This window comes from Botrytis byssoidea, assembly GCF_014898295.1.
Source record: "Botrytis byssoidea strain MUCL 94 chromosome Unknown BBYS_004, whole genome shotgun sequence".
Lineage (NCBI taxonomy): Eukaryota > Fungi > Ascomycota > Leotiomycetes > Helotiales > Sclerotiniaceae > Botrytis > Botrytis byssoidea.
Window position 1 is genome coordinate 1,683,920 of NW_024065845.1, and position 22,424 is coordinate 1,706,343.

The following is a 22,424-nucleotide window of genomic DNA, read 5'->3' on the forward strand; positions in this document are numbered from 1 at the left end:
TGATTGTGATGATGATACTAACGTACATAGGAATAGGAATTATCAAACAAGATTAATTTCTTCAGATTCATCAACTATGTGTCTTCGCAATCCGCAGTCACAACACAACGCATAGCTCACAATCCCCTATCTTAGCGAACATCTTCCAACACGTCTTAAAATTCCGTTTCGAAGAATTGCTGTTTCTAGAGGGTGTATTTGATGAAGCTCTTGAAACTTTTGAGTTCTTAGGTACAGGGTATGGAATGTCTCATGTATTGAGTAGAATGGCTAGTCTCCTGTAAAGTGTCCATTTCGGGTACGCACTTGCGTTAGTAGGGAGGCGGGAGAAGCTCTTTCTGTACTTATCACTTATATGAATGGCTTCGTATCATGTTTCCCAATATCCCGCAATACATACATTAAGAGCTTGAGGCAGAGGAGTTCACTCCAGGATCGTCACAGTAGGTCAGTCTCCAGTGAATGTAGACGAAATTCATGAATTGAAATAATTTAATAGAATTTCAAAAGTACTGTCTGTATGTAGAAAGCAATGACATCAATCAAAAAGTCAATGAAATTCTACCAAATGATTGGAGCCAATACCATCCAAAGTTAAAATTGTAATGGACCGAGTATATCGACCCAGTGAACACTTCAAAACAGAATTTCAAAGGTAGCAATCCCAAATTTCTATATTATTTCGTCTAATACCTAGCTACATATCCTTTTGCTCTCCTACTGGGCTCATCAACTTACCCTTCTCGATAGCGCTTCTTACGTTATCAATACACCAGACCTCCATCTTGGTTTGGGTCTCCACAGTCCACTTTTGACAAAATGTTAGTTTCAATATGATTTAAAACTCGAGTAAGGAGGACCTGTAACTTACTGTTCCCATGTGTGGTACCAACATGACATGTGGGTTGTCAATCAATCCTTGATGAACCTTGGGCTCCTCTTCGAAAACGTCTAGACCTGCTGACCAAACTTGACCAGATTCGAGTGCCTTTACTAGGGCATCTTCATTCATGACTGCACCTCTAGCAGTATTGGTGATAACGACACCCTTCTTCATCTTCTTGAATTCCTCGGTGGAGATAATGTGACGAGTGTTTTTCTATTATTCTGTTAACAGGGAACTTTTGAGTGGTGCTTGAAGTGAAACTTACGTTCAAAGGTAAGTTCAAGGACAAAACATCACTGGTAGCCAACAACTCATCGAAGCTGACGTATTTAGCACCTCCACTCAATTCTTCCGAAAGCTTTGTACGGTTGTGATATTGTACAGACATGCCGAAAGCAGTTGCCTTCTTCATGAGGTTTCGCCCGATACCACCCATTCCTAAGATACCGAGAACTTTTCCTTGAGGGTCGTGACCAAGAGGGGGTGCTGGGGAGCCCTTCCAGTGGTTCTTTCGTAGAGCCATCATTGCTATTGGATGTTAATAATAATATTCTGGGTGTGGTCAGATTGAATACGAACAGGTATTGAATCCTCTCAATGCTCCCAAAATGAGAAACATATTGGTATCGGCAGTAGCATCATCAACGGCAGTTGGAACGTTAGAAACACGGATATCGTGTTTAGTGCATGCATGTACATCAATTTGGTCATATCCAGCTCCTAAGGCCACGTATTAGCCTCGCCATTTTCTCTGGTATTCGAAGATCCTTTTTATTACCATTGTGAGCAATGAACTTCAAACCCTTTGGTAGTACACTGATTAATTCCTCATCAATCAAACCTGTGATGGAGACACTGGTGAAAGTTCTGTACACAGCCACGACTTTATCGTAGACGCCATTTTTACACTCTTCTATGAATTCTTGACGGGATCGTGCCTTGGGTTCGATGAGTTCACCAATGTTGGAAAGTTCGCTCCATTCCTTTTTGGCACTATTAAAAGGATATCTCAATTAGAAAGGATTCTACGATGGGAAACTGCAATGTGGCTTACTGGTCAATCTCGCCTAGCAAAAGAATCTGAGGTTTGCTCATTGTGAAAATGGAAGATGTTTGGGTAGGATAAGAAAGAATGGAGGGGTGAAAGTTAAGAGGTATCTTGTGGTGGGGTAAATAGCTGCCCCTCCTTAATGATGATGATGATGATGATGATGATGATGATGAGACTGGACGTAGATTGCTTCCGATAAGACTTCTGAATTGTCGAAGGTAAGGAAGAAGATACTTCATAGAAGATCTGGAGATACTACGATGACTAGACTTTATACGATAGAAGAGAACAAGTAAGATGTACTTAAATAATTGATGCACTAGGTACAAGTAGACTCGTAGACCTGGTGGACTAAGAAATAAAGCTTGAACTTATGATACTTGTGGATACGTCCTACCTACCTGTCTTCGTACCTAGTACCTACTTATTACTTACCTTGGTATTTGAATTGAGAGCGACTTCGGGCCAGTGACAGAATTCAAGGATACATACTCGTTCTCGTACCAATTACCTAGTATCTAGTATCTAGTATCTACCTTTGGTGGGGGTTGAGGGGAGAGAAACGTGGAGGTCAACAAGTTTAAACAAGGGCATCAAGTCAATTTAATTACTAAAAACAGCAATGAAATTGCCCCCCTCGAGCCCCTTCTCTATCTAAATTTCCATAAGAAGGTATATTTTCCCCCAATCATTTGGCTTCGTGATTGACTAAGAAGCTAAGAAATGTGTCATAATGGAGATTGTTCGGAATGCCGTTGACACCCGAGTCACATTACAATCATCAGTATCCATGGATTGATAAATTGGGGAAAGTTACGAGATTACTAATAGTACCAGGTAGTCAAGTTGCACATTTGTGGATCCATTGTTGTAGATCCCCAACAATTGAGATCATATTTCAGAACTATTTCATGCCGATTTTTAATATGTTTGAAATGAATGGTTGAGTAGGTATATCAAGAACTTTTCCATCCCATTTTTTGGATTCCCAATACCTGTTAGTTCAGTCCAACTGCCGTGCGTATATCATAATCATACATATATAACATTGATCTTCTCCAAAGATATCTGTCAAATTTGGTCTTTCAGATCTAAAATGTCTTGGTAACTTCGACAAATTGTCTCCATTGCCTGTAGGCCTCGCCACTCTTAATAGCCCATCGAGCTCTTCTTACGCCTTCCTTCCATCTTCCCCCACCAGGTCCTCTCTCAGTGATAACCTTTCCATCATCCCCGTGGCCCATATCACTAGTATCTGCATCACAAATACCCGAGACGACAAACAAGGCTGCAGTGTTCATGAGAACAAATTCCAGGATTGGGTCATTGTCTGGTAATTTGTCTTGAAGTAGATTCATTAAAATTGCGGCATTCTCATGAGGTTCCTTCCCTGGTGAAACGTCCTTCAGGTCATGTGATGGAAGTCCAAAATCAGCAGCACAAATTGTGAAGCTCTCAATTTTCACATCATCATCAGAAGATTCCATTAATCTCCAGCAGAATGTCCGTCCTGCACAACTGATTTCATCGAGGTCTTCTTCTCCACAAACAACCATGGCCTTTTTGGCACCGCTCATCTTAAGGGCATCTGCAAAGACAGGCCCAATATCTCGTCGAGCAACTCCCAAAAGTCGGGCTTCAATGCTGCACTCGACGGGATTGGCAAGGGGGCCCATCAGGTTGAAGATTGTTCTCCAACCGAGCTCCCTTCGGATAGGAGCAACATATTTCATACCAGGATGGAAGACGGGTGCGAAAAGAAAAGCGTAATTACTTTTTTCGTAAACTTTAGTGATAGTTTCAGGTGTCACCGCTGATAAGTTTGGTGCCGAAGGTAAAGTACAGCTGAGGAGATCTGCTGATCCTGACTTTGAAGTAGATGCTCTATTTCCATGCTTACTTAGAAGTAATAAGGATGAAGCCAAAATAGAGGATGTGGTTGAAATGTTGAAAGTGTGATGCGAATCTCCTCCAGTACCAACGATATCGCACTAGACATGCATCAGAAAATGAATCCAAATCGATTTCAACATAATTCCCTGTGATAACATACCAATCCTCCCTTATAGCCACCTTCTGATCTCCCAACAGCCGCGACAACTTTGTCTAGAGCTTCTTTGTCAACTGGTGAAGCAGCTTCTCTCATAGCTTCGGCGCATTTTGCAAGAACATCTGCTTTTCGATCCCATCCAGTAAAATGCAAACATGTGAGTAAAGCACCTGTTTGGACGGGAGATAATGAATCCGTGAAAATGTGTGAGATTGCTGAAGCAATTTCTGATGCCGTGACATTATTCTCTCCAGGTGAAGGCCACAGTCGTTTGAGTAGGGGCGTGATCGAAATGTCCCTAGGTGAAGGTGCGTATGCATTGTGCTCCGTTGGAGCAGCCATGACTACTTTTTTTATTTTAACAAAGACTTGTGAAACTCAATTTGACTGTCACAGGAAGTTAAATATTCTTTTCAATATTCTTTGTAACACTCGGGTCCCGGCTAAGGTAGAAGATACCCTTTCATTTTGAGTCACCGCAATGAACTTTCATTGTTCGCCTTATACGTAAGGCAGCATAAAGAAGCGCGCTAGTCCTCTTTAGAATTTCTCAAGCTCGTCCATCTAAATTATATGCCCGCATACATTTGTCCAACAAGTCTTTTTCACAGGTATGTACAGCCAATTGTGTCACATAAATGATACTAGCGATTGTTCAGACTAATCGATATTCATAGAATGCGTCCACGAATACATACGCCGTCAAAGGCAATAGCCTCCATCCTCCGATGTAAAAGGACTCCCCTCCGAAATCGACAATATGCCACCGCGGCAGCAGCGTTCACGCCAGCTGCTTCGCACGAGCAAATGACTAAAGCATCTCATCCCGTATCTCGCTTTCCCTCAACCCAACCACCATCCTACAAACCTCCCGAGTTCCGCAAATCTCAACTCCTTAGAAAATATGCTTCACTACTTCGCTCAACACCCCTCATGCTCCTCTTCCAACACAATAACCTCAAAGCTATGGAGTGGGTAGCCATCCGGCGCGAACTCGCTATTGCCCTCCGCAAAGTTGATGCAGCCCGCGAGGCAGAAGGCCAGCCCCACCTCAATCTCGCAGATGGTATCAAACTCGAAATCGTACAAACAGGAATTCTCGCCGCCGCTCTCCACATCGTCGAATTCTATAAACCTGATTCCCAAGTTTCCAAGTTAGATCCCACAGATCCAGCAACGCCTTCTTCTGCGACTTTACCAATTGTAAATGCAAAGGGCGATGGGTTGACACATACTCTTTCGAGCGCGGCTCATGAAGCTATTTCGGATAGGAAAATTAGGAATGCCCATGATCTGTCACCGTTATTGGCTGGTCCAGTTGTACTTCTAACATTCCCTGGTGTCTCGCCGCAACATATGAAGACGGCTTTGACCATTTTGTCACCCAGCGCTCCATTGTTCCCTGCTCCTAAAAAGAGGGCGAATCCAGGGTGGCACGATCCTACAGTTCAAAGTGGGTTACAAAAGTTATTGTTACTAGGAGCGAGAGTAGAGGGTAAAGTGTTTGACGTTGATGGTACCAAATGGGTTGGAAGCATTGAGGGCGGTCTGGACGGTTTACGAGGCCAATTGGTGGCTATGTTACAAGGTATTGGTGGTGGGATTACAAATACTTTGGAGAGCGCTGGAAAGAGTCTATACTTCACCGTTGAAGGTAGAAGGTCGATGCTGGAAGATGAAGCAAAGGGACTTTCTGAGGAAACTCCTAAGGAGTAAATCCAATCAAATAATGAATAAGCATGTAACGGAATGTATTATATCTGTAGAAACGGAATATTGTTTTATGGACCATTTGCATCGTAAAGCTTGAAATCATAACCATCTCTGGTCTATTTCTCGTCTATGAAGGGGGATCTGAAGGACGGTCTTTCTCTCTAAGCTCCAGCTTTGCATTCATTGCCAAGATACACCTCACCAAGTCCCAGTCCCCATCTGTTCCGACCCAATCACAAACCACAATTCCCGTACTACCATCACCTATACTTGCACTATCTGGCTGCTCACTGGAAGTTGTTTCACTATGCTTTCTGCATAGATAATCAACGATCACGGGGTTAACCTTTTCTGCAATCTTGTCTGGCCAACAGTTCGCTCTCCAAAAGTTCGAGGCACTCAAGAAATTCATGAAGAATGGTTGTTTTGCCGATTCGGCGCTAGCGACACCCAAATCTTCAGACAGCACGGCAATGGTTTTAGCAGCTCTTTCGAGCTGATCAGTGGAATAACCAATCTTCTTCTCGATATTCGAAGACTCGGCAACCTCGTAGAAGTCTTGTACTCGGATTTCTCCACTTGTACATACACCGTCTGCACAGTTGTCTGGCCAACTTTCTGCGTCGATATATAAACCTGTTCCATCGTTCTCGCCTTTTAAGGAGTCGTCTAGGCCGAAGCGACGTATAACAACAATCTTCCCTCGAACTTCTCCTAGAGCTGGAATGCGATTGCCCGTGAACCAGCGAGTCGAATCCTGAGTATAATGATGGTTGAGAATTTGACTAAGCTGTTGATCCGTAGCCTTTCCAACACCTTCTCTTTTTATAGACATTATGACTGTTTCCGTAGGATGCGCATCCAGAAATACTTTCACATGGTTGACCAAATCTCGAAAGTATTTGTGGCCCGTAAGGGAAACGGGAAAAGCGCTATGAACGAGAATTAGACCCTCTGCAGCAGGATCATTGGGATCCTGTGGTTGAACTCGTATATCGAGGAAACGAATACCATTATTGAGTTGCTCCTTCACACTGACAGCTTGACAGCGTACGGAAGGTAATGCGGCGTGATACGTTGGGGAATTATGTGTACCGGGTATACTGAGAGCGGCTAAGGGAGTTTCGTCTTTGAGATTGGACATCCATGATGCTAATTTGGCTGAGGAGAAGATTGCGAGAAAATGGTACTTGGGTAGATATACACCTGTAAATTCGTAGGTGGGATTGTGCGAGAGAGGTGTGAGAACGGTTGAGCGATGCAATGGGGTTGGGGTATCAATTCGGTATCGTTCGCCATTTGTCTCGAATGTCAATCGCAGGATTTGGTTTCCTTGGGGTTCCACATCTGTAACTTTGGTTTCAAAAGGAGCAATTGGTATTGAAACATCTTGACGACTGAAGCTTTCGGCTTTTTCTGCTAATTGTGGTGAGGTTGGAGTGCTGTTAAGGTACATAAACCCAGTAAGACTTCTGGTTATTCTGGTGATATTTACCCCGCTAGCTTTCCCTTCTGCAGATTCAAATCGTTCCAGTGATTTTAATTCGAGTGGAGTCGTAGAGAGATTTCGAATTGTTAGTGCTGGTGATGCCATGATTGTGCAGGTGTAAATCAAGTGTCTAATTGTGTAGTTGGAATATTGTTATTTTATAATATGATGATTCCATTCTAAGGTTTGTCTGGTTAGTAGAGATGGATTCATGAGATACTCGAAAGATATCAAGCTCTGGGTGAAGTATAATGTATCTTAGACAATATTTAGCGATAGTCAAGGAAAGAGAGAACGCTGTAATAGCTTGATGTCTAATTGCATTTTGAGCAACAACGAGACCAAGTTTGATATGTTTTAGAGGTTTCGAGGTTGATTTGGATATCAAAGATTAACTATGAATAGCAATTGGTAGATGGTCGGGTAGCGCATGATTATGGCTTAGATAAGTTATTTATTTGAGATATATTGTTAAAATTGTCCCCTTCACATATCAATCAAGCAACAAGCAACAAGCAAGTTGGCGCAGTGGAAGCGCGCCGGGCTCATAACCCGGAGGTCCCCAGATCGAAACTGGGACTTGCTAGCTCATTCTTTTGCATTTTTTGAGTCTCAGATCCCTCCTTGAAATTTTCCTGTGTCCTTAATGCTACTGGCATGTTCGAAATAACTTTTGCTAAAAATTGCAATAATAAGTTGTAGTTTGTGATCTAACAACCTACAACTACCTAGGTATGGCCCGTGCACACTCTGTCCAATCAACCAAAGTTAAAGACTTCAAGATATCATTTGTTTTTGATCAAGGCTATTACAAGCCAACACAACCATTATTCAATGGCCTTGTATTTGATTGATCCAAATCCGTCTCCCACATACACGCTCCCGTTAGGTACTTAGTAAGTTTTGATAAAGCATATTTGGCTCAAGTCAGTCTACTTCAGCTGTGGATCATAGAGCCCACAAAAGAGCCGCCGCTTGTGGGTTTTGTGGGGGTTGATTTTTGTACGTGATTTTGCTCAAGTGAGTAAACAACAAGTTCACTTTACACTCTTACCTTTTGGGAATTATGATACAGAGACTATGTATTATAATTCCTTCCAGTAGTGAAAAGTGTCTGATAGAATTCAAGAGAGTGTTTCCATTGGGATGTAGTTTGTCTCACTGAAGAGAAAGCCTTCAGAGTTGGATGAGATCCAATCAGTGAAAGAAAGTGTCTAACTTCCCATATTTTTGAGAGGTGAACTGTTTTACTGTTGGATTTGCGTTATTTGCTATTGTGTTTCATCTCACAATCAGACCGAACATGATCGATCTTTGAACTAAAGTCATGCATATATCACACTCAGGTTCATAAAACATAGTAATGGTAACTATCTAAAAACAACTCGGTGACTTTGGAGAGTTCAACGAGATCGGTAAGTATGCGTCTGTCGGAAACATTGATTGTCGCCAAGTGAAGCGATACCTATGACTTGGTTTCGAAATGAAATAGTAACGCATCATGTCCAACCTGATATGGATGTTGCGCGAATCGAAAGATATGAGCTAAGGCAAGTAACTCATTGATGTCGTGAGTGAATTCGACTGGTGAGACTCCATGGATCATAATTAGTTTTGATCAGGTCTTCACAATCATAACAATCAATACAGCCATCATAGTGGCCAAGGTGCTCATCCGAGATATCATATTCGGAGTCAGAATCTTCCAATAGCTCCCGATATGCTTGCCAGCTCAGTGCCTTCCATTGTCTTTCGTTCTTAATATTGGCATCGAACAAATGTTCTGTTCTCCAGCGTTGAGTTTCCTCTTGCTCTGCATATTCAGGGTCTACTCTAGCGTAGGGTTTAACATCCTTGATAGCTTCGACTGATCGTTGTGGTCCTTTTAGATACTGTCGTGCAAAGTCAGTAAGGTGCACAATCGGATACCCGCACGCGTTGGCAACCAACCTCTATGACTTCTTTTGCGGTAAGTACAGCAGCATTGATTCAATGTAATTTCTCTCGATGCAACATTTCGTATAGAGACATCACCACATGTCTGACCTTTCAATTCTTTCTCGGAGAGAATCCGAGAACTCTAATGGCTTCGCGTTGAATTGGATGTTCTCTGGGGGTTTCATCGGATCTAAAGTTATTTCCCTTGTGTCTTTTCAATAGCACATTCTGAACATGTGCAAGCGACCTTGTTACCATCAAGATATTGTGAGCCAGTTTCTGAGAACCGAATGCTAGCTTCATGACAGACATCAGATATCTTAGTGCACTATCAAGCAAAAGGAGAGGAGGGGGAAATGAGTCAAGAAAGGCTAAAGACTTAAGAAAGAGACTCACTCTCCACTTTTATAGAGCAACTCTCAATCCATATTGCCGATCGCACATGTCTATAGTTGAGTTCCAATGTGTTTTTCTCCAAAAGTTAGTTTGAGGTCTGATGGAATGTACTTTTCGAGTTCTGAACTTGGATTCCATATACAGACAGATAAAATGGAAAAGTGGAGAGCAAGATAATGATTGGTAACCTATCAAACTTTCATATCTACCTGACCCCCGCCCGCAGGCATGTATCCGGTCGAAGATATATCTACAGCCAGAGTATGTTAGATATCACATAATTCATATCACATGGATATCAGCATGAAAGTTAAATTGTTTGAATTGGCTGTAAAAGATAGATGTCAATGGTAAGTGCAAGAGTCTCAAGTATAATGTTGCAGTAACCTGCATTTTCGCCCCCCCTATTTGTATCCGATAAAGTATAAGGAGTTTTTGGGCAAAGATTTTGCATCCAGTAGAATCAGGAACAAGTCCGGAGTGACCAGTTCAGAGGCTATGCTTGAATGAATGTACCCTCGATAGCCGCAGCCGCTGATAAAATATGAAATTTGCTCTGATAACCCTGTTGAAACTTTTGGATGTGAGCAGGAACGCATTTAGTGACGACGAAAATAAATTCGCAGTGAAAAAATTGTACGCCTTTCAAGACAGAGGGTGATGCATCGATCGATGGTGATAAAATACGAAGATCAGTAACGTAATCGAATTCGAGTGCAAACCACGCTGTTCCGACGGGGAAAGGACATGACTATAGCACGTTAGTATTGTATTAGATACAGAAGATCTAGATCTTACTAACAGGGAATAGAAAGCCGTACTATAATAAAGGCTATTCTTCTGCCTCGTCTATGGACATTAATTGCAATAACTTTTCTTCTCGTCTTTTTTCAGACTCTAAACGCCACTGTTCACGTTTAGCTGCCATCTCTACCTCGGTCTTCTGGTATGAAGCTTCCCACTATATGCCAGTCAGATGTATGTAAGATTACAGTATGGGGGATCAAAGTGCCGATTTACCTCGAGTATCTCTTCCGTCGTAAGGTAAGGGACACTGCTCATATCAGTATCCCCCACGAGCATGTCTGTGACTACATCATAGGTCGATCGACGGTTCAGGATCCAGTGTTCGGGCAACGCAAATGGTTCGATAGCGAGCAAAGGAGGTGCCACATATTCCAAGGGTTTGGCAATTAAACCATCAATTATTTCCTTTTGCTCCTGCTGTAACGGTTGGTCAGTCCACGGATTTTGCTGAGGCTTGAGTGTGTTGCTGACGTATACGCACCAAGCTGTGTAGACCCTCGAGCATACACTTTCGAAGGATTTTTCCCTTAGTTGCCAAAGTGGCTACCACAGTGGCTGGTGTCTCAGAGCGAAGACAACAGTCGTTTGAAATAAAAATAGTAAGGAATCCTGCATCTTTAGATTCCTCACGTTGAAGATATGCCAAATCGGGTTTCTGGCTATGTATTTTGTTAGACGATTGATGCTGATGACATCTTGTGAATTTTGATATTGCCTTCCCGAGAAGTATACTTTGAGAGCCAGGTAGACATACCTTCTTGTGAGGGATGGGGTATCGGATCCAGAGTCGGACTCGCTATCGGGTGTCATGAATTCTTGAAAGCTCTAAAGACGCTTAGGGGTTGAACCGGAGTGATTGTTGGAAGATATGGCAGCGGCAGGTCTCTTGGAAACTGCTGATGCTGAAGAGGACATGGTTAATGGCGGGACTTTAAATTTGATAAAAGTGTGGTTTGGCTTGATTTGAAGGTCACCAGCTGTTGTGGATTTCGCGAATTGAGATATACCTGATTGAGTGGCTTGATGGCGGTGACCAAGAAAGGCAGATCGAGATCTTAGATACAGTCAGCCATCTTGAAGTTGGTGAACTGTTGAACTAGATCGGAAAGGTGTAGTCGTGGTGGGAAATTGGAGAATTCGAGGATATTGTTTTCTCGGTGTAGAAAGTAATGGAGAAGGGTTTGAAAGAGAGTAAGAAATTGGAAGGGAAGAGAATTCTTGAATGGACCTCTATCCAACTTTAAGTGAGGTACCTACCGAAAGCAAATAGGTAGTGAATCTGACAATACTGGAGTGCTTTGTGACCTTCCATTTTCTTCAAGCTTCACTTTTATGCTTTTAACTTTGGGGAATGTTTTCTCAAGTTCATACCCGAAGAGATTCATTTTGAATCATGGGGCAATTGAACTTACAAAACTGAAACACATATGAACAGATTGGCCCGAAAAAAGCTCCATTGACCACATATTGCTGCTTTCATTGTCCATGGTCATTATTCTCGAATGTAACAGACACCAACAATATCAAGTCTGACATCAATGAACTAGAACGCACATAAGTATCATGTAGCAGTTCTTTTTCAGTAAATTGGGTTGTAGCCTTGGAAATACATCCGAAAGGTGACTTTGCTTGAGAAGCCGGTAAATCATAAAAGACTACAACGAATGCATGATCGAGCGTATTTCGGGTATTTGGAGTAAGAATATATCAAGTTCGACCCGAGAGGAGAGCGGCGACCGATGAAGGTTGATGCAATAAGTATTTTCATCACCAAGGCAGTAGAAATATTATACTGTTTAGATTGGCTTCGGAGTGATAAAATTTGAAGACTATTTAACAGCGTGCTTTGATTATTGCCAAGCGAAGCGCAGATGATTATACCGTAGAACAGCAAGTGAACGGCAGAACAGACAGTGCTTTTATGAATCTTAAAACTTTAACTAAACACCAGGAGATTCCTAGAAAAGAGAACCAATGTCTATCGCCATTACTCCAGCTACTTCGGCGGTATCAGCCTCCCACCAGCGACCAATCTTACCGACCCTAAACATCTCCTCCATTGCAAACTTTGCAGCCCAAGTTTGCATGGTTCGTTGAGTTGCTGCAAGACCAGTATATTTGCCGATTTCTACACCACATCCCCTTGAGGCAATAGACGTAACGAAATAAGGAAACAAGTAACGCTTCTTGCGATCCGCTAGCATCATCTTAGCTGCATTAGCGACCACTCTTGTCTTTTCGGCATTCTTTATAATCTGCTTCTGGGCACTTTGCTCATCCATATTGACTGCGTTGAACAACTGTTGAATAGTTGCGACTGTTTCTATAGCTCTTCGTGGAACCATTTCCTCCAAACTCTCACGAAGCTCCCCAATTCTCGTAGAAGGAAGAGCGTCAAATTTTTGAATCAAACGGTCCAGCGTAGCAATCACGGCTTTCGACTGTTCAATGACCAAGTCTTGAGCTTCAATCACCTTATCCTGCAACCAGTCAGAGAGGCTCAACCAAAATTCATTTTAATCTGCTACAGATAGAACATTTACCTACCAACTTTTTATATTTGGTGACAAAAGCAGACGCGATAGTCACGCGAGCTCTCCGAGATTCTTCCTGGCTATGCTTGGCAAACAAAGTTTCGTTGTATCTGGCTGCTATATCGACTGCATCCACGAGCCTCATATGTGCGACCGGAAATTTGATTACGAGCGACTTTTTTGCTGGAGGCGCTTCCAAACTATATGTGTGACGTTAGACGTAGAAGACAAAATAGAACAGGCGGGAACAAACGCGACAGGGGAGAGAGAAGACATACTTGTCAGATCCAGACCGCTTGATACAAATTGAGGACATGGTGTAGTTAGATGGGATTAGGTCGAATTGAGTGCCGGCAGAAAAAGATAACTCCAAAGAAATTGATTTATGGATAAAAGCGATCTTGTTTGTGCCTACTTCAAGAAAAAATAGAGGCGGCAACGGACAGTGCTAGGAGATAGTTGTTACCGTCAGATCGTGAGCGAAGTGAAATTTCCGAGACAAGAATAGGCGATGCCGTAGTATATACAACACCTAGAAGTTTGTGGAAGGTCGGAATTCTAATCTAACTATCGTCTTTGTGACTGGAGAGCAAAGCAAATTGAAAGCAAGATCGACATTCGTAGGAGTTGTGGAAGTTGAAGAAAGAAGACATGGTCACAATGTCGAATGCGATACTTAAATACTACTCTCTTCGAAACTAAGCGAGACAATGAGGATAAAGGTGAGTTCGAGATCCAACTAAATTCACTCGAACAGCTACCTACATCGTAGTTGTGTGAAACTGAAGCAGATAGGCTCGAGACATACTATGAAATTCTATACCAAAGGCAATCATGTGCATTGAGTATATTTTGCCAAACTCTTGATTGGTTCGGTCTGCGGTTCGACAATCAGAACCTTTCAATGTCTACTCTAATTGAATGATTCAATGATTTGAAATCTCGAATCCACTTTGAACAATGCACTACTTTCAAACATGGAGAGCTTGCATCCAGTCTACCAGTTTGGAACATCTCTGACAAGTATTGGAGCCAGAATCGGCCCCTCGGGAAGGTTGCTCTGAATATATACATTAGAACATAGATTTTTAGCCATTGAAACCCCTGACGTATGCTCTGATGAACAAATTGACAATGGAAACCATGCGTTTTTACTGCTTGAAGCGCAAATAGAGAGGATAAATATCAGCTTCATTCACTTCAGCAAAGAGGTGCATGCTAAAATTTAGGCATGTGAGGTCCTCGCTAGAAGAGTGGTTACCTCTGTCAATCTAAAGATGAGTCGAAATCGAGGTGCCAATCTTTGCTTTCGATACAGGCAATACTGATTACCCTGTACAAGCGAAAAGGTGAATTTGTGAATTGGAAAAGGATTAGATGCTTGCTGCTCATACAAAACCCGCTTTCCGATGGCTAGTCCGAACGATGGCAGCAGATGTCCCTTTGTTGGTGGAGAGCTTACTACCTCACCACCTCCTTCGTGATCACTCTATAGAGCCTGGAAGCATCTAGACTACTGTAATCGACGACGTAACTGTCACTGTTAACTTTGCCAATGGGAGAAGTTTGTTTCGTACTAAACATGCCGGATTTGGGACTAAGTTGACGCGCATTCGAGATATTGCGCTCCACGCTCATTGGGCTACAGCAAGGCATCGTCGCAGACTAACTGGAACTAGTAACCATTCAATGAACAAGTCCTTCATCCGAAAGCCTGTGGCTTCAAAAAATGATAGTCTTAGTTCAATTTTGAAATTTTTGTTGTTAAACTATTGATGCGAAGATAGCCCATAGATCAAATCGCTTCGCGAAACTTTCACCGAGCTTCGACTCTCAAGACTTGCGACTATCACCACATCAACCCCCACCCGAGCTGTCCCATAAACAAACCACCACAGATCGTACCAACCATGGAGCAAAGACAAAATATCGAAGGCGCAACTGCTCCATTTCCTACCAATCCCGAAGAATTCGATTCCGACGATCGCATATCATTTTCGAAGCTCGACCAGAAATACCTACTTGTGCAAGACGATGGCACAGAATTCGAATTCGATGATGCGATCAAACGATGGATACCGGTGTTAGATGAGGCATTATTGGAAGAACAGCAGAAAGCATATAAAGTATCTGGAGTAGATGAGAGTGAGCCGGTTGATGCTATAAAGAGGAAAAGGAAGCAGGAGTATGTCAATGGCGAGGATGTAAGTCAATTTTAGGCTTCATATTCGAGATATATTTGTGATTGTGCACCCGTTCTACCAGCATTTTACAGCGTTTCATATCTACTTATCTCAGTTTGGTATGCGATACCTAGCTGGAGCTTATGCAATTATCTGTATCTTTTATTTCATTCATTATCTTCGATGCTGAGTCTACCTAGGAGGGTGGCCGAATTGTGAAAGCCCCAAAGAAAACCAAAAAACCTCTACCACCACGAGCAAACACCGCAGTTTATGTTACTGGTTTGCCATCCGATGTTACTGTTGAGGAAGTTCACGAAGTCTTTTCACGAAAGTGCGGTGTTATCGCTGAAGAAATCGACAGCGGAAAACCGAGAATTAAGCTTTATACAGACGAGAAAGGAGAATTCAAGGGCGATGCTCTTATCGTATTTTTCAAGGCACCATCTGTGCAGATGGCCATAATGCTACTGGATGATACAGATTTTAGGATAGATGGAGGCACATCTAAAGAGAGAATCAAGATGCGGGTCCAGGCTGCAGAAGCGAGCTACAAGAAGGTTCAACAAACAGACGCAGATGGAAATGAGAAAGAGAAGCCTAAGACCAGTATGAAGGACAAGCAGAAGATTATCAAAAAGACGCAGAAATTAGATGCGCGACTGGCAGATTGGAGCGATGACGAGCCATCGGCCCTTGTGGAAACCAGCTCGAAGTGGGATAAAGTCGTTATATTGAAACATATGTTCACTTTGAAGGAGCTAGAAGAAGACCCAGCTGCAATGTTGGATATCAAAGAAGATATTCGAGATGAGTGTGGCAAGCTCGGCGAGGTAACGAATGTGGTTCTATACGATTTGGAGGAAGACGGAGTTGCAAGTGTAAGATTTGCAAACGCGGAATCAGCGAAAGCATGCGCTAAGTTGATGAATGGGCGAAAATTTGATGGTCAAGAAGTCGAAGCTTATATTACGGATGGAAAGGAGCATTTCAAAAAATCGAAGAAGAAAGCAGATGATGAGGATCATGGAGAGTCAGAATCAGACTGATCAGGCTGGAAGTGAGACGCATAGGTAAATCGAGTATGATTATTCTAGTGAGATAAATCTCATGATATTGGCTACCAGTATTGGTATTGATATAAACAGAGAATTTGGTATGAACAGAGAGTTGGATGCAGATTTATATTAATACTAATGATATCTTACTTGACCAATATCTTCTTATCTGACTTGCAAACGCTCTCGACTTTTCTATCAGAAATTCATCCCAAGCTTCCGGAGCTTCCCCTGTTCCCGTCCTAGCCGTTCTTCTAGAATAACCCCTAACTGCCCTGCCAGCTATCACTGGAGAACCCGATTGGTTACCAGATCCACATTAAATCTTCGTACCTGGCTTGCGAAATTATCAAATTTATTGCCAGACCGACATAAGAGTAAACACTCCTTTTTATTCTTCACAAGAAGTGAAACATCCATTCACTCAATTCACAAATTCCCATCATGAAGCTCCTCACCTACGGAGCCATCTTTGGTCTCCTCACTGCCCTCTACTACTTCTTAGATGCACGTCTTGAGTCCTTTTACATCTTTACACCGACTCAACTTCATGATCTCTCCCAGCGCGCCATTGGTGCTCATGGTAATGACACCGCTCAGGTTGTGAAGTTCATTGTGGATGAATTGAGTGAGAAGCACCCCGGTGGCTACATCAATTTGGATCAGGAATGGATTTTCAATAATGCTGGCGGGGCTATGGGTGCTATGTATATTATTCATGCTAGTAAGTTCCCAATGAGGTCACGAGTCTCAGGTCGGGATCGTTTGGAGAGACGAGTGTGCTAATTCGCTTCATAGGTATTACGGAATATTTGATTATCTTTGGTTTGTTCACCCATGGGTAGATTCGGAGTCTGAGTGGGGATACTGACTGTGCATAGGAACAACAATCGGTACTGAAGGACATACCGGCCGTCATACAGCCGATGACTATTTCCACATCATTCACGGAACTCAACTCGCCTATACCCCTGGTGACTTCGAACCTGAAGTCTATCCCCAAGGAAGTGTTCACCATCTTCGTCGTGGTACTGTTAAGCAGTATAAGATGGATGCGGCTTGTTTCGCTCTCGAGTATGCTAGAGGTTGGATCCCACCTATGTTGGGTTTTGGATTTGCCGATGGTCTTACCAGTACTTTGGACTTCCCAACTTTGTGGAGAACAACTTGGGTCACTGGTAGAGAAATGGTTTTGAACCTCGCCAGATTCAAGCTGTGAAAAGCTTTGTTTCCATTGAGAGCACTATTTGAAGGTTATTGAAGATGAAAGGATAATTTATAGAGCTCTCGTGAGCAAGTACATAGCACTTCTTTGTCTGTAGATACCTATCTCTTGTAATAATTTGACATGCGCGTCATGAATTAACATGATCAAGCATAGCGTCTTTTGGAAATAGTTTCACCTACTATATTTATTCTGCAACTTTCGTGATAATCTTCGGCTTATTGAAGAGTCATGTATTATCAATCAAAGTTGTATATGTCCACTCCAAACTCCCCGTAGAAACTCCTCACAACATTCAGTCAGAATCCTCGTCAGATCCATAATCTACCAGTCCTAGTGCTTTGTTGGATGGGGGAGGTGATGGCTTTTTGGCTGCCACAGGCTTGGGTGCTACCTTTGCAGGCTTTGAGTCCGAGATTTTGGCTGAATCTTTAGAAGCCGGTGGCTTAGTATTCGTTGCAATTGAGTCAAAATCGTCTTTCGCAGGTTTCGTTGACATTTCTTTGGTAGATGTGGAGGATGAAGCTTGTTCTGCGGAAGATGAAGCTCTCCTAACTTTGACTCCTTTCAGTACTTCCTTATCCTTCGTACGCTTGCGCTTTCGACCCGTAGTGCCCCATTCATCCCCCCGCACCGGCGAACCATCTTGTGTTTGTGCTCCATCATCATCTGCTGCTCTCGCCTTCTTGTCTGCATCTTCTTGTTGTCTTCTAAATAGCTCTAGCCCCTCCGCAGTTTCTTTTCGCACTCTATCTTCCTCAGCCCTCGTACTTTCTAGAACAGAATCCAAGAACTCGATTTCATCTTCATCTAATGATCGGAATTGATTCTTGAGTTTATTGGCTTCTTCGAATGCATCTTGTTTGGCAGCTGATTTATTCAACGCACCCCTAAGTGATCAGCCTAAGAAATTAACGTGTGAGCGGGCGCAATGGTCCTAGATGTGTACCTTTATTTGCTTCTAGGATCTCGAACAAGCTCTTTCCATCTTGTTGTCTAGCTTCGATAGCTTTTCGTTGTCTATTAGCCTCGATTTCTTGTTGAGCGGCTAACCATTCATCACTGCGCTCAGTTGGAGCATCTGCAGTACCACCTGATACAAATCCGGAGGACATTGCGGTTTTGTTTGTATGCGCACGAATGGTACAGAGGCGTTTAGTTTCTAGTTTCTAAGATTCGTGAGATTGCGCCGACAAGGTTTCTCGACATCACATCACGTGTGTTACGCTCCGACTCCCCGCCTTCTCCCCCGCTACGGAGCAATTTCGCACTTTGAGACGGAACTGTACAAAATTTTGAATTGATTCAGATTAAAGAGGTTCTAGAAGTCGATATAGCATTTAGGCTAAAGTCTATTCTCCAATTCAAGCTAGATCCATCTTTAGTCATACAAATACTGAACAGTATCCAATATTTGCCTCTCAAATATGTCAATTGGGAAGGGTTTTCAAGCTATGATGGGGGATTCTGACGTAGGAAATTACTAGGAATAATCTCAAACGGCATTGTAAAACATGATTGGTGCGCATGTCAATCTTCCTTCGGTTCAATAGAGCCTGAAGTGGGATTGCCCCTCCATACTCCACCCTGCGACAGAGAACCTTCTACCAGAGCCCCTCATTGTGCAGCGGATTATCTTTGAATTTCACGTATCGGCAGGTTGAACTTCTTCATATGGAATAGACATAACCCGGAGGTAAAGTATTTTGTGGATATTCTATAGGTTGTCGTCATCCGGTATCAAATAATCCTCATGCATGGCTTCCTGGGTCAAGTAAAGGTATAAGTATTCACTTTGTCCTCGCAACTCATTATCTTTCTTCTCTTATTCCTTCTATTGCACACCTAAAACATCTAACAAACTTACAAACCGTAAAAATGTCTGCAAATAACGTTACCTCGTAAGTTCTTCCATTCCGACCCCTTGATAGGAATTCACGTCAAAAGCAGAAGTCTGCGCAGACTGGCGACTGTCACATCCCATTTCAAACCAGTTCGTAACATAAGCTCACACACTATTCCTCTATCCAGAAAGACCTTCACCCTCAACACCGGTGCTAAGATTCCAGCTATTGGTCTCGGCACATGGCAATCACCACCAGGTGAAGTTGAGAAGGCTGTAGAGATTGCCCTTCGCAAAGGTTACAGACACATTGATACAGCTGTAAGTCGATGAACATATTGTGGCATCAGATCCAATTCTGATAGATTATTAGCTTGCATACGGAAACGAATCAGAAGTTGGCCAAGGTATCAAGGCGTCCGGTGTCCCAAGAGAAGAGATTTGGCTTACTACCAAACTCGACAACCCATGGCACAAGAGAGTTCAGGAAGGTATTGATTCTTCCTTGAAGTCTCTTGGTACCGATTACGTCGACTTATATCTCATGCATTGGCCATCATCCACCGACCCAGATGACTTAAAGAAGCACTACCCAGATTGGGACTTCATCAAGACATGGCACGAAATGCAAAAGCTTCCTGCCACTGGCAAAGTAAAGAACATTGGTGTATCGAACTTTGGTATTAGAAACTTGGAGAAGCTCCTCAGCGACCCAGGAACCACCGTATGTCCAAGCTCCGATGTTTGTCTATTATTCATTGATTCTAATTTATCATGTAGATTGTCCCAGCCGTTAACCAAATCGAGCTCCACCCAAACAACCCATCCCCAAAGCTCGTTGCATACAACACATCAAAGGGTATCCACAGCACCGGTTACTCTTGTCTCGGTAGCACAAACTCGCCTTTGTACAAGGACCAGACCTTATTGTCCCTCGCCGAAGCAAAGGGCAAGACTCCACAACAAGTACTTCTTGCCTGGGGTATCCAAAAGGGATGGTCTGTCATTCCAAAATCCGTCAACAAGGAACGTGTTGAGAAGAACTACGAGCTTGATGGTTGGGAATTGACCAGCGAGGAAGTTGAGAAATTAGACAACCTGAAAGATAGATTCAAGGTCTGTGGAGATGCCTGGTTACCTATCAAGGTTTTCTTCGGCGATGATGAGTAAAGGATTTAATTGTATATAATTTAGAGATACCATGAAGTAATTGAATATAGAGCTTCTCATGATCATTTCGTAGCTTGTGCTTTTGAAAACATGTCTTGCAATAACCTGACATTGTTGCCCATAATGACTCTAGACTTTGGGTCGAATCATGTATATTACGCCATGAATAGATGCATTTGAAATTTTTGGATGGTTTACTATCGTGAAACGAATAAATGATTGATGGTCTTCAAAGAGAGGTTGGGGATACTCTGATAAAGAAGCAAGTTGCATCATAGCCTCGGTAAAATAAATTCCATCCCCAAGCTCCTTCATCCACAATTGAGCATCATCAACTTGAGTCTACACAATATGCATATCACGAGAACATCATTATAGCCCTTTTGTAGGGGCTTCTCAATCATCATGACTTGTCCGTTTTGCAGCATAGCATCCAATTACCCACCATCCTCATCTCTCGCAAACCCAGATCTTACCACTCCATCCGCGTTCGTAGTCCTCAGCACACCTCAGTGCATGGCATTTCTCGATATTATGCCCCTTTCCCCCGGACATCTACTAGTCACAACTCGTAATCACAACGAAAAATTATCGGACGTGAGTGAAGAAGAAGCGCGAGAGTTAGGCGAATGGCTCCCGAGACTATCTCGAGTGTTAGCTAAGGTCACCGGTGTGTGGGACTGGAATATTGTTCAAAACAACGGTGAGTTACCCCGGGATTCGTGTCTTGGAAGTTCCGCCGCATCTAGGGTTGTAGCTAGGTCTATTATAGATATCTGGTGGAACAATGGAATGGAGAAATCGTTGCTAATGATGGCGATAAATATAGGAGCTGCTGCAGCGCAAGTGGTACCGCATGTACACTTTCACATTATTCCGAGACCGGGGCTAACTCCCGAGTTACGCAATCGATCTTTTACGATGTTTGGGAGGGGGCAGAGGAGCGAATTGGATGAAGATGAAGCTAAGGTTTTAGCGGCGCAGTTGAGGGAGGAATTGGGAAGAGAGATGGAGGGGATTGGGAAGGGCAAACTATAGAAGGCGTTTATCGAATATACCAAGCATATATGCGTGATTGAGATAGGAAATTGAGATATCCGTACCTGGGAGCCGTTTATTAATGTATTAGAGCAAAAGATCGATTGGAGGAGAAAGTAAATTGTACAATAAATATGGGACGCACAGGAACGGTATGCATCTACCGGTTTGACACAATACAAAGGTTCTCCTAGGCTCTGAAGTTTTGGAACGTACTTGGATCTTGGGCTATGATAATCGCAATACTTGGGGAGGGTGGCATGAGTAAGACACCGAGTGCACCGAAAAGGGAGCAACTAAGCAGCCACTAGTCAACAAGAACAAAGGACAGCTCACGGTACTTAACCATGTCTCTCTTCTCTCTCCAACTATCAAACATCAAGGACAAGTGTTCATCAACAATCGATGCATGTTTGGTCTTTTAAAAGTTTCTTGGACTTCGAAACACTTGGCCCCTCTTGCTGTTTCCAAAATGACTTCTATTTTGCACCTGCCATAGTTTTGCTGACGTTTTCATCTTTTAAGTTTCCACATGGTTTATCAATGACTGCATTCTTTTCAGGGGCTTTTGGACACGAACCTGAGCATTGATTTGAAGAGACATTTGGCACTTCTCCGTCTTCGTACACAGAAGTCCTAAAATTCTCCCAACTCATAATCTCAACACATGCGTCTCAGCGGTCTGCAAGCCATTTTCCATCCACATGATTCTCCATGTCTGAACTTCTGGTTTTCCTTGCCCACGGAAATTCTCTTGAACCTTGGATTAGACCTCAAAGCATCATTTGACAGATTGAATGATGTTTATTTGAAGACAGTTTAGAAGACAACACCGCTAATCTGCCCACATTCCAGCTATTCACTGTCGTATCTGTGGCAAAGGAGTCGAGGTTCTCCAGGTTTTAGGAGTTTCCAAGAACAAAAACATTGGCGAAAGCCAAGAGCTGTGTATATTGTCGGCTCAAGTGTATTATTGTAAAGGAGAATGCTTTGAGATGATTTTGGAAAGTTATCATGCCCAAGAGTCTTGGGACTGATTTCTT

General features: G+C 42.8%; 11 protein-coding genes across 11 annotated transcripts; 5 read left to right on the plus strand and 6 right to left on the minus strand.

Moving 5' to 3' along the window:
• Window positions 1-588: 588 nt before the first annotated feature.
• On the minus strand, window positions 589-2,311 carry EAE97_002604 (uncharacterized protein). The gene is made up of 6 exons (XM_038873116.1): window positions 1,941-2,311; window positions 1,665-1,879; window positions 1,466-1,606; window positions 1,152-1,414; window positions 872-1,099; window positions 589-808 (listed from the first exon to the last, which is right to left on the minus strand). The coding sequence occupies exons 1-6, from the start codon at window positions 2,174-2,176 to the stop codon at window positions 698-700; spliced, it is 1,194 nt and encodes a 397-aa protein (XP_038736322.1). The 5' UTR covers window positions 2,177-2,311; the 3' UTR covers window positions 589-697.
• Window positions 2,312-3,028: 717 nt separating this feature from the next.
• EAE97_002605 (uncharacterized protein) lies at window positions 3,029-4,329 on the minus strand (the record flags this gene model as incomplete). Its single annotated transcript, XM_038873117.1, has 2 exons — window positions 3,029-3,928; window positions 3,991-4,329. 2 exons carry the CDS (start codon window positions 4,327-4,329, stop codon window positions 3,029-3,031), a joined length of 1,239 nt encoding a protein of 412 aa, XP_038736323.1.
• A 336-nt stretch (window positions 4,330-4,665) lies between these two features.
• EAE97_002606 (uncharacterized protein) lies at window positions 4,666-5,703 on the plus strand (the record flags this gene model as incomplete). Its single annotated transcript, XM_038873118.1, has 1 exon — window positions 4,666-5,703. One exon carries the CDS (start codon window positions 4,666-4,668, stop codon window positions 5,701-5,703), a length of 1,038 nt encoding a protein of 345 aa, XP_038736324.1.
• A 124-nt stretch (window positions 5,704-5,827) lies between these two features.
• Window positions 5,828-7,294, minus strand: EAE97_002607 (uncharacterized protein; the record flags this gene model as incomplete). Its single annotated transcript, XM_038873119.1, has 1 exon — window positions 5,828-7,294. The coding sequence occupies one exon, from the start codon at window positions 7,292-7,294 to the stop codon at window positions 5,828-5,830; it is 1,467 nt and encodes a 488-aa protein (XP_038736325.1).
• A 2,725-nt stretch (window positions 7,295-10,019) lies between these two features.
• EAE97_002608 (uncharacterized protein) lies at window positions 10,020-11,140 on the minus strand (the record flags this gene model as incomplete). The annotated part of the gene is made up of 4 exons (XM_038873120.1): window positions 10,020-10,274; window positions 10,544-10,747; window positions 10,812-10,989; window positions 11,085-11,140. The coding sequence occupies 4 exons, from the start codon at window positions 11,138-11,140 to the stop codon at window positions 10,020-10,022; spliced, it is 693 nt and encodes a 230-aa protein (XP_038736326.1).
• A 1,148-nt stretch (window positions 11,141-12,288) lies between these two features.
• On the minus strand, window positions 12,289-13,180 carry EAE97_002609 (uncharacterized protein; the record flags this gene model as incomplete). The annotated part of the gene is made up of 3 exons (XM_038873121.1): window positions 12,289-12,810; window positions 12,878-13,064; window positions 13,143-13,180. 3 exons carry the CDS (start codon window positions 13,178-13,180, stop codon window positions 12,289-12,291), a joined length of 747 nt encoding a protein of 248 aa, XP_038736327.1.
• A 1,594-nt stretch (window positions 13,181-14,774) lies between these two features.
• EAE97_002610 (uncharacterized protein) lies at window positions 14,775-16,096 on the plus strand (the record flags this gene model as incomplete). The annotated part of the gene is made up of 2 exons (XM_038873122.1): window positions 14,775-15,068; window positions 15,248-16,096. The coding sequence occupies 2 exons, from the start codon at window positions 14,775-14,777 to the stop codon at window positions 16,094-16,096; spliced, it is 1,143 nt and encodes a 380-aa protein (XP_038736328.1).
• A 453-nt stretch (window positions 16,097-16,549) lies between these two features.
• EAE97_002611 (uncharacterized protein) lies at window positions 16,550-17,324 on the plus strand (the record flags this gene model as incomplete). The annotated part of the gene is made up of 3 exons (XM_038873123.1): window positions 16,550-16,829; window positions 16,904-16,930; window positions 16,987-17,324. 3 exons carry the CDS (start codon window positions 16,550-16,552, stop codon window positions 17,322-17,324), a joined length of 645 nt encoding a protein of 214 aa, XP_038736329.1.
• Window positions 17,325-17,625: 301 nt separating this feature from the next.
• EAE97_002612 (uncharacterized protein) lies at window positions 17,626-18,445 on the minus strand (the record flags this gene model as incomplete). Its single annotated transcript, XM_038873124.1, has 2 exons — window positions 17,626-18,200; window positions 18,280-18,445. The coding sequence occupies 2 exons, from the start codon at window positions 18,443-18,445 to the stop codon at window positions 17,626-17,628; spliced, it is 741 nt and encodes a 246-aa protein (XP_038736330.1).
• Window positions 18,446-19,208: 763 nt separating this feature from the next.
• On the plus strand, window positions 19,209-20,343 carry EAE97_002613 (uncharacterized protein; the record flags this gene model as incomplete). The annotated part of the gene is made up of 4 exons (XM_038873125.1): window positions 19,209-19,231; window positions 19,362-19,494; window positions 19,547-19,897; window positions 19,954-20,343. The coding sequence occupies 4 exons, from the start codon at window positions 19,209-19,211 to the stop codon at window positions 20,341-20,343; spliced, it is 897 nt and encodes a 298-aa protein (XP_038736331.1).
• Window positions 20,344-20,748: 405 nt separating this feature from the next.
• EAE97_002614 (uncharacterized protein) lies at window positions 20,749-21,381 on the plus strand (the record flags this gene model as incomplete). Its single annotated transcript, XM_038873126.1, has 1 exon — window positions 20,749-21,381. One exon carries the CDS (start codon window positions 20,749-20,751, stop codon window positions 21,379-21,381), a length of 633 nt encoding a protein of 210 aa, XP_038736332.1.
• Window positions 21,382-22,424: the final 1,043 nt, after the last annotated feature.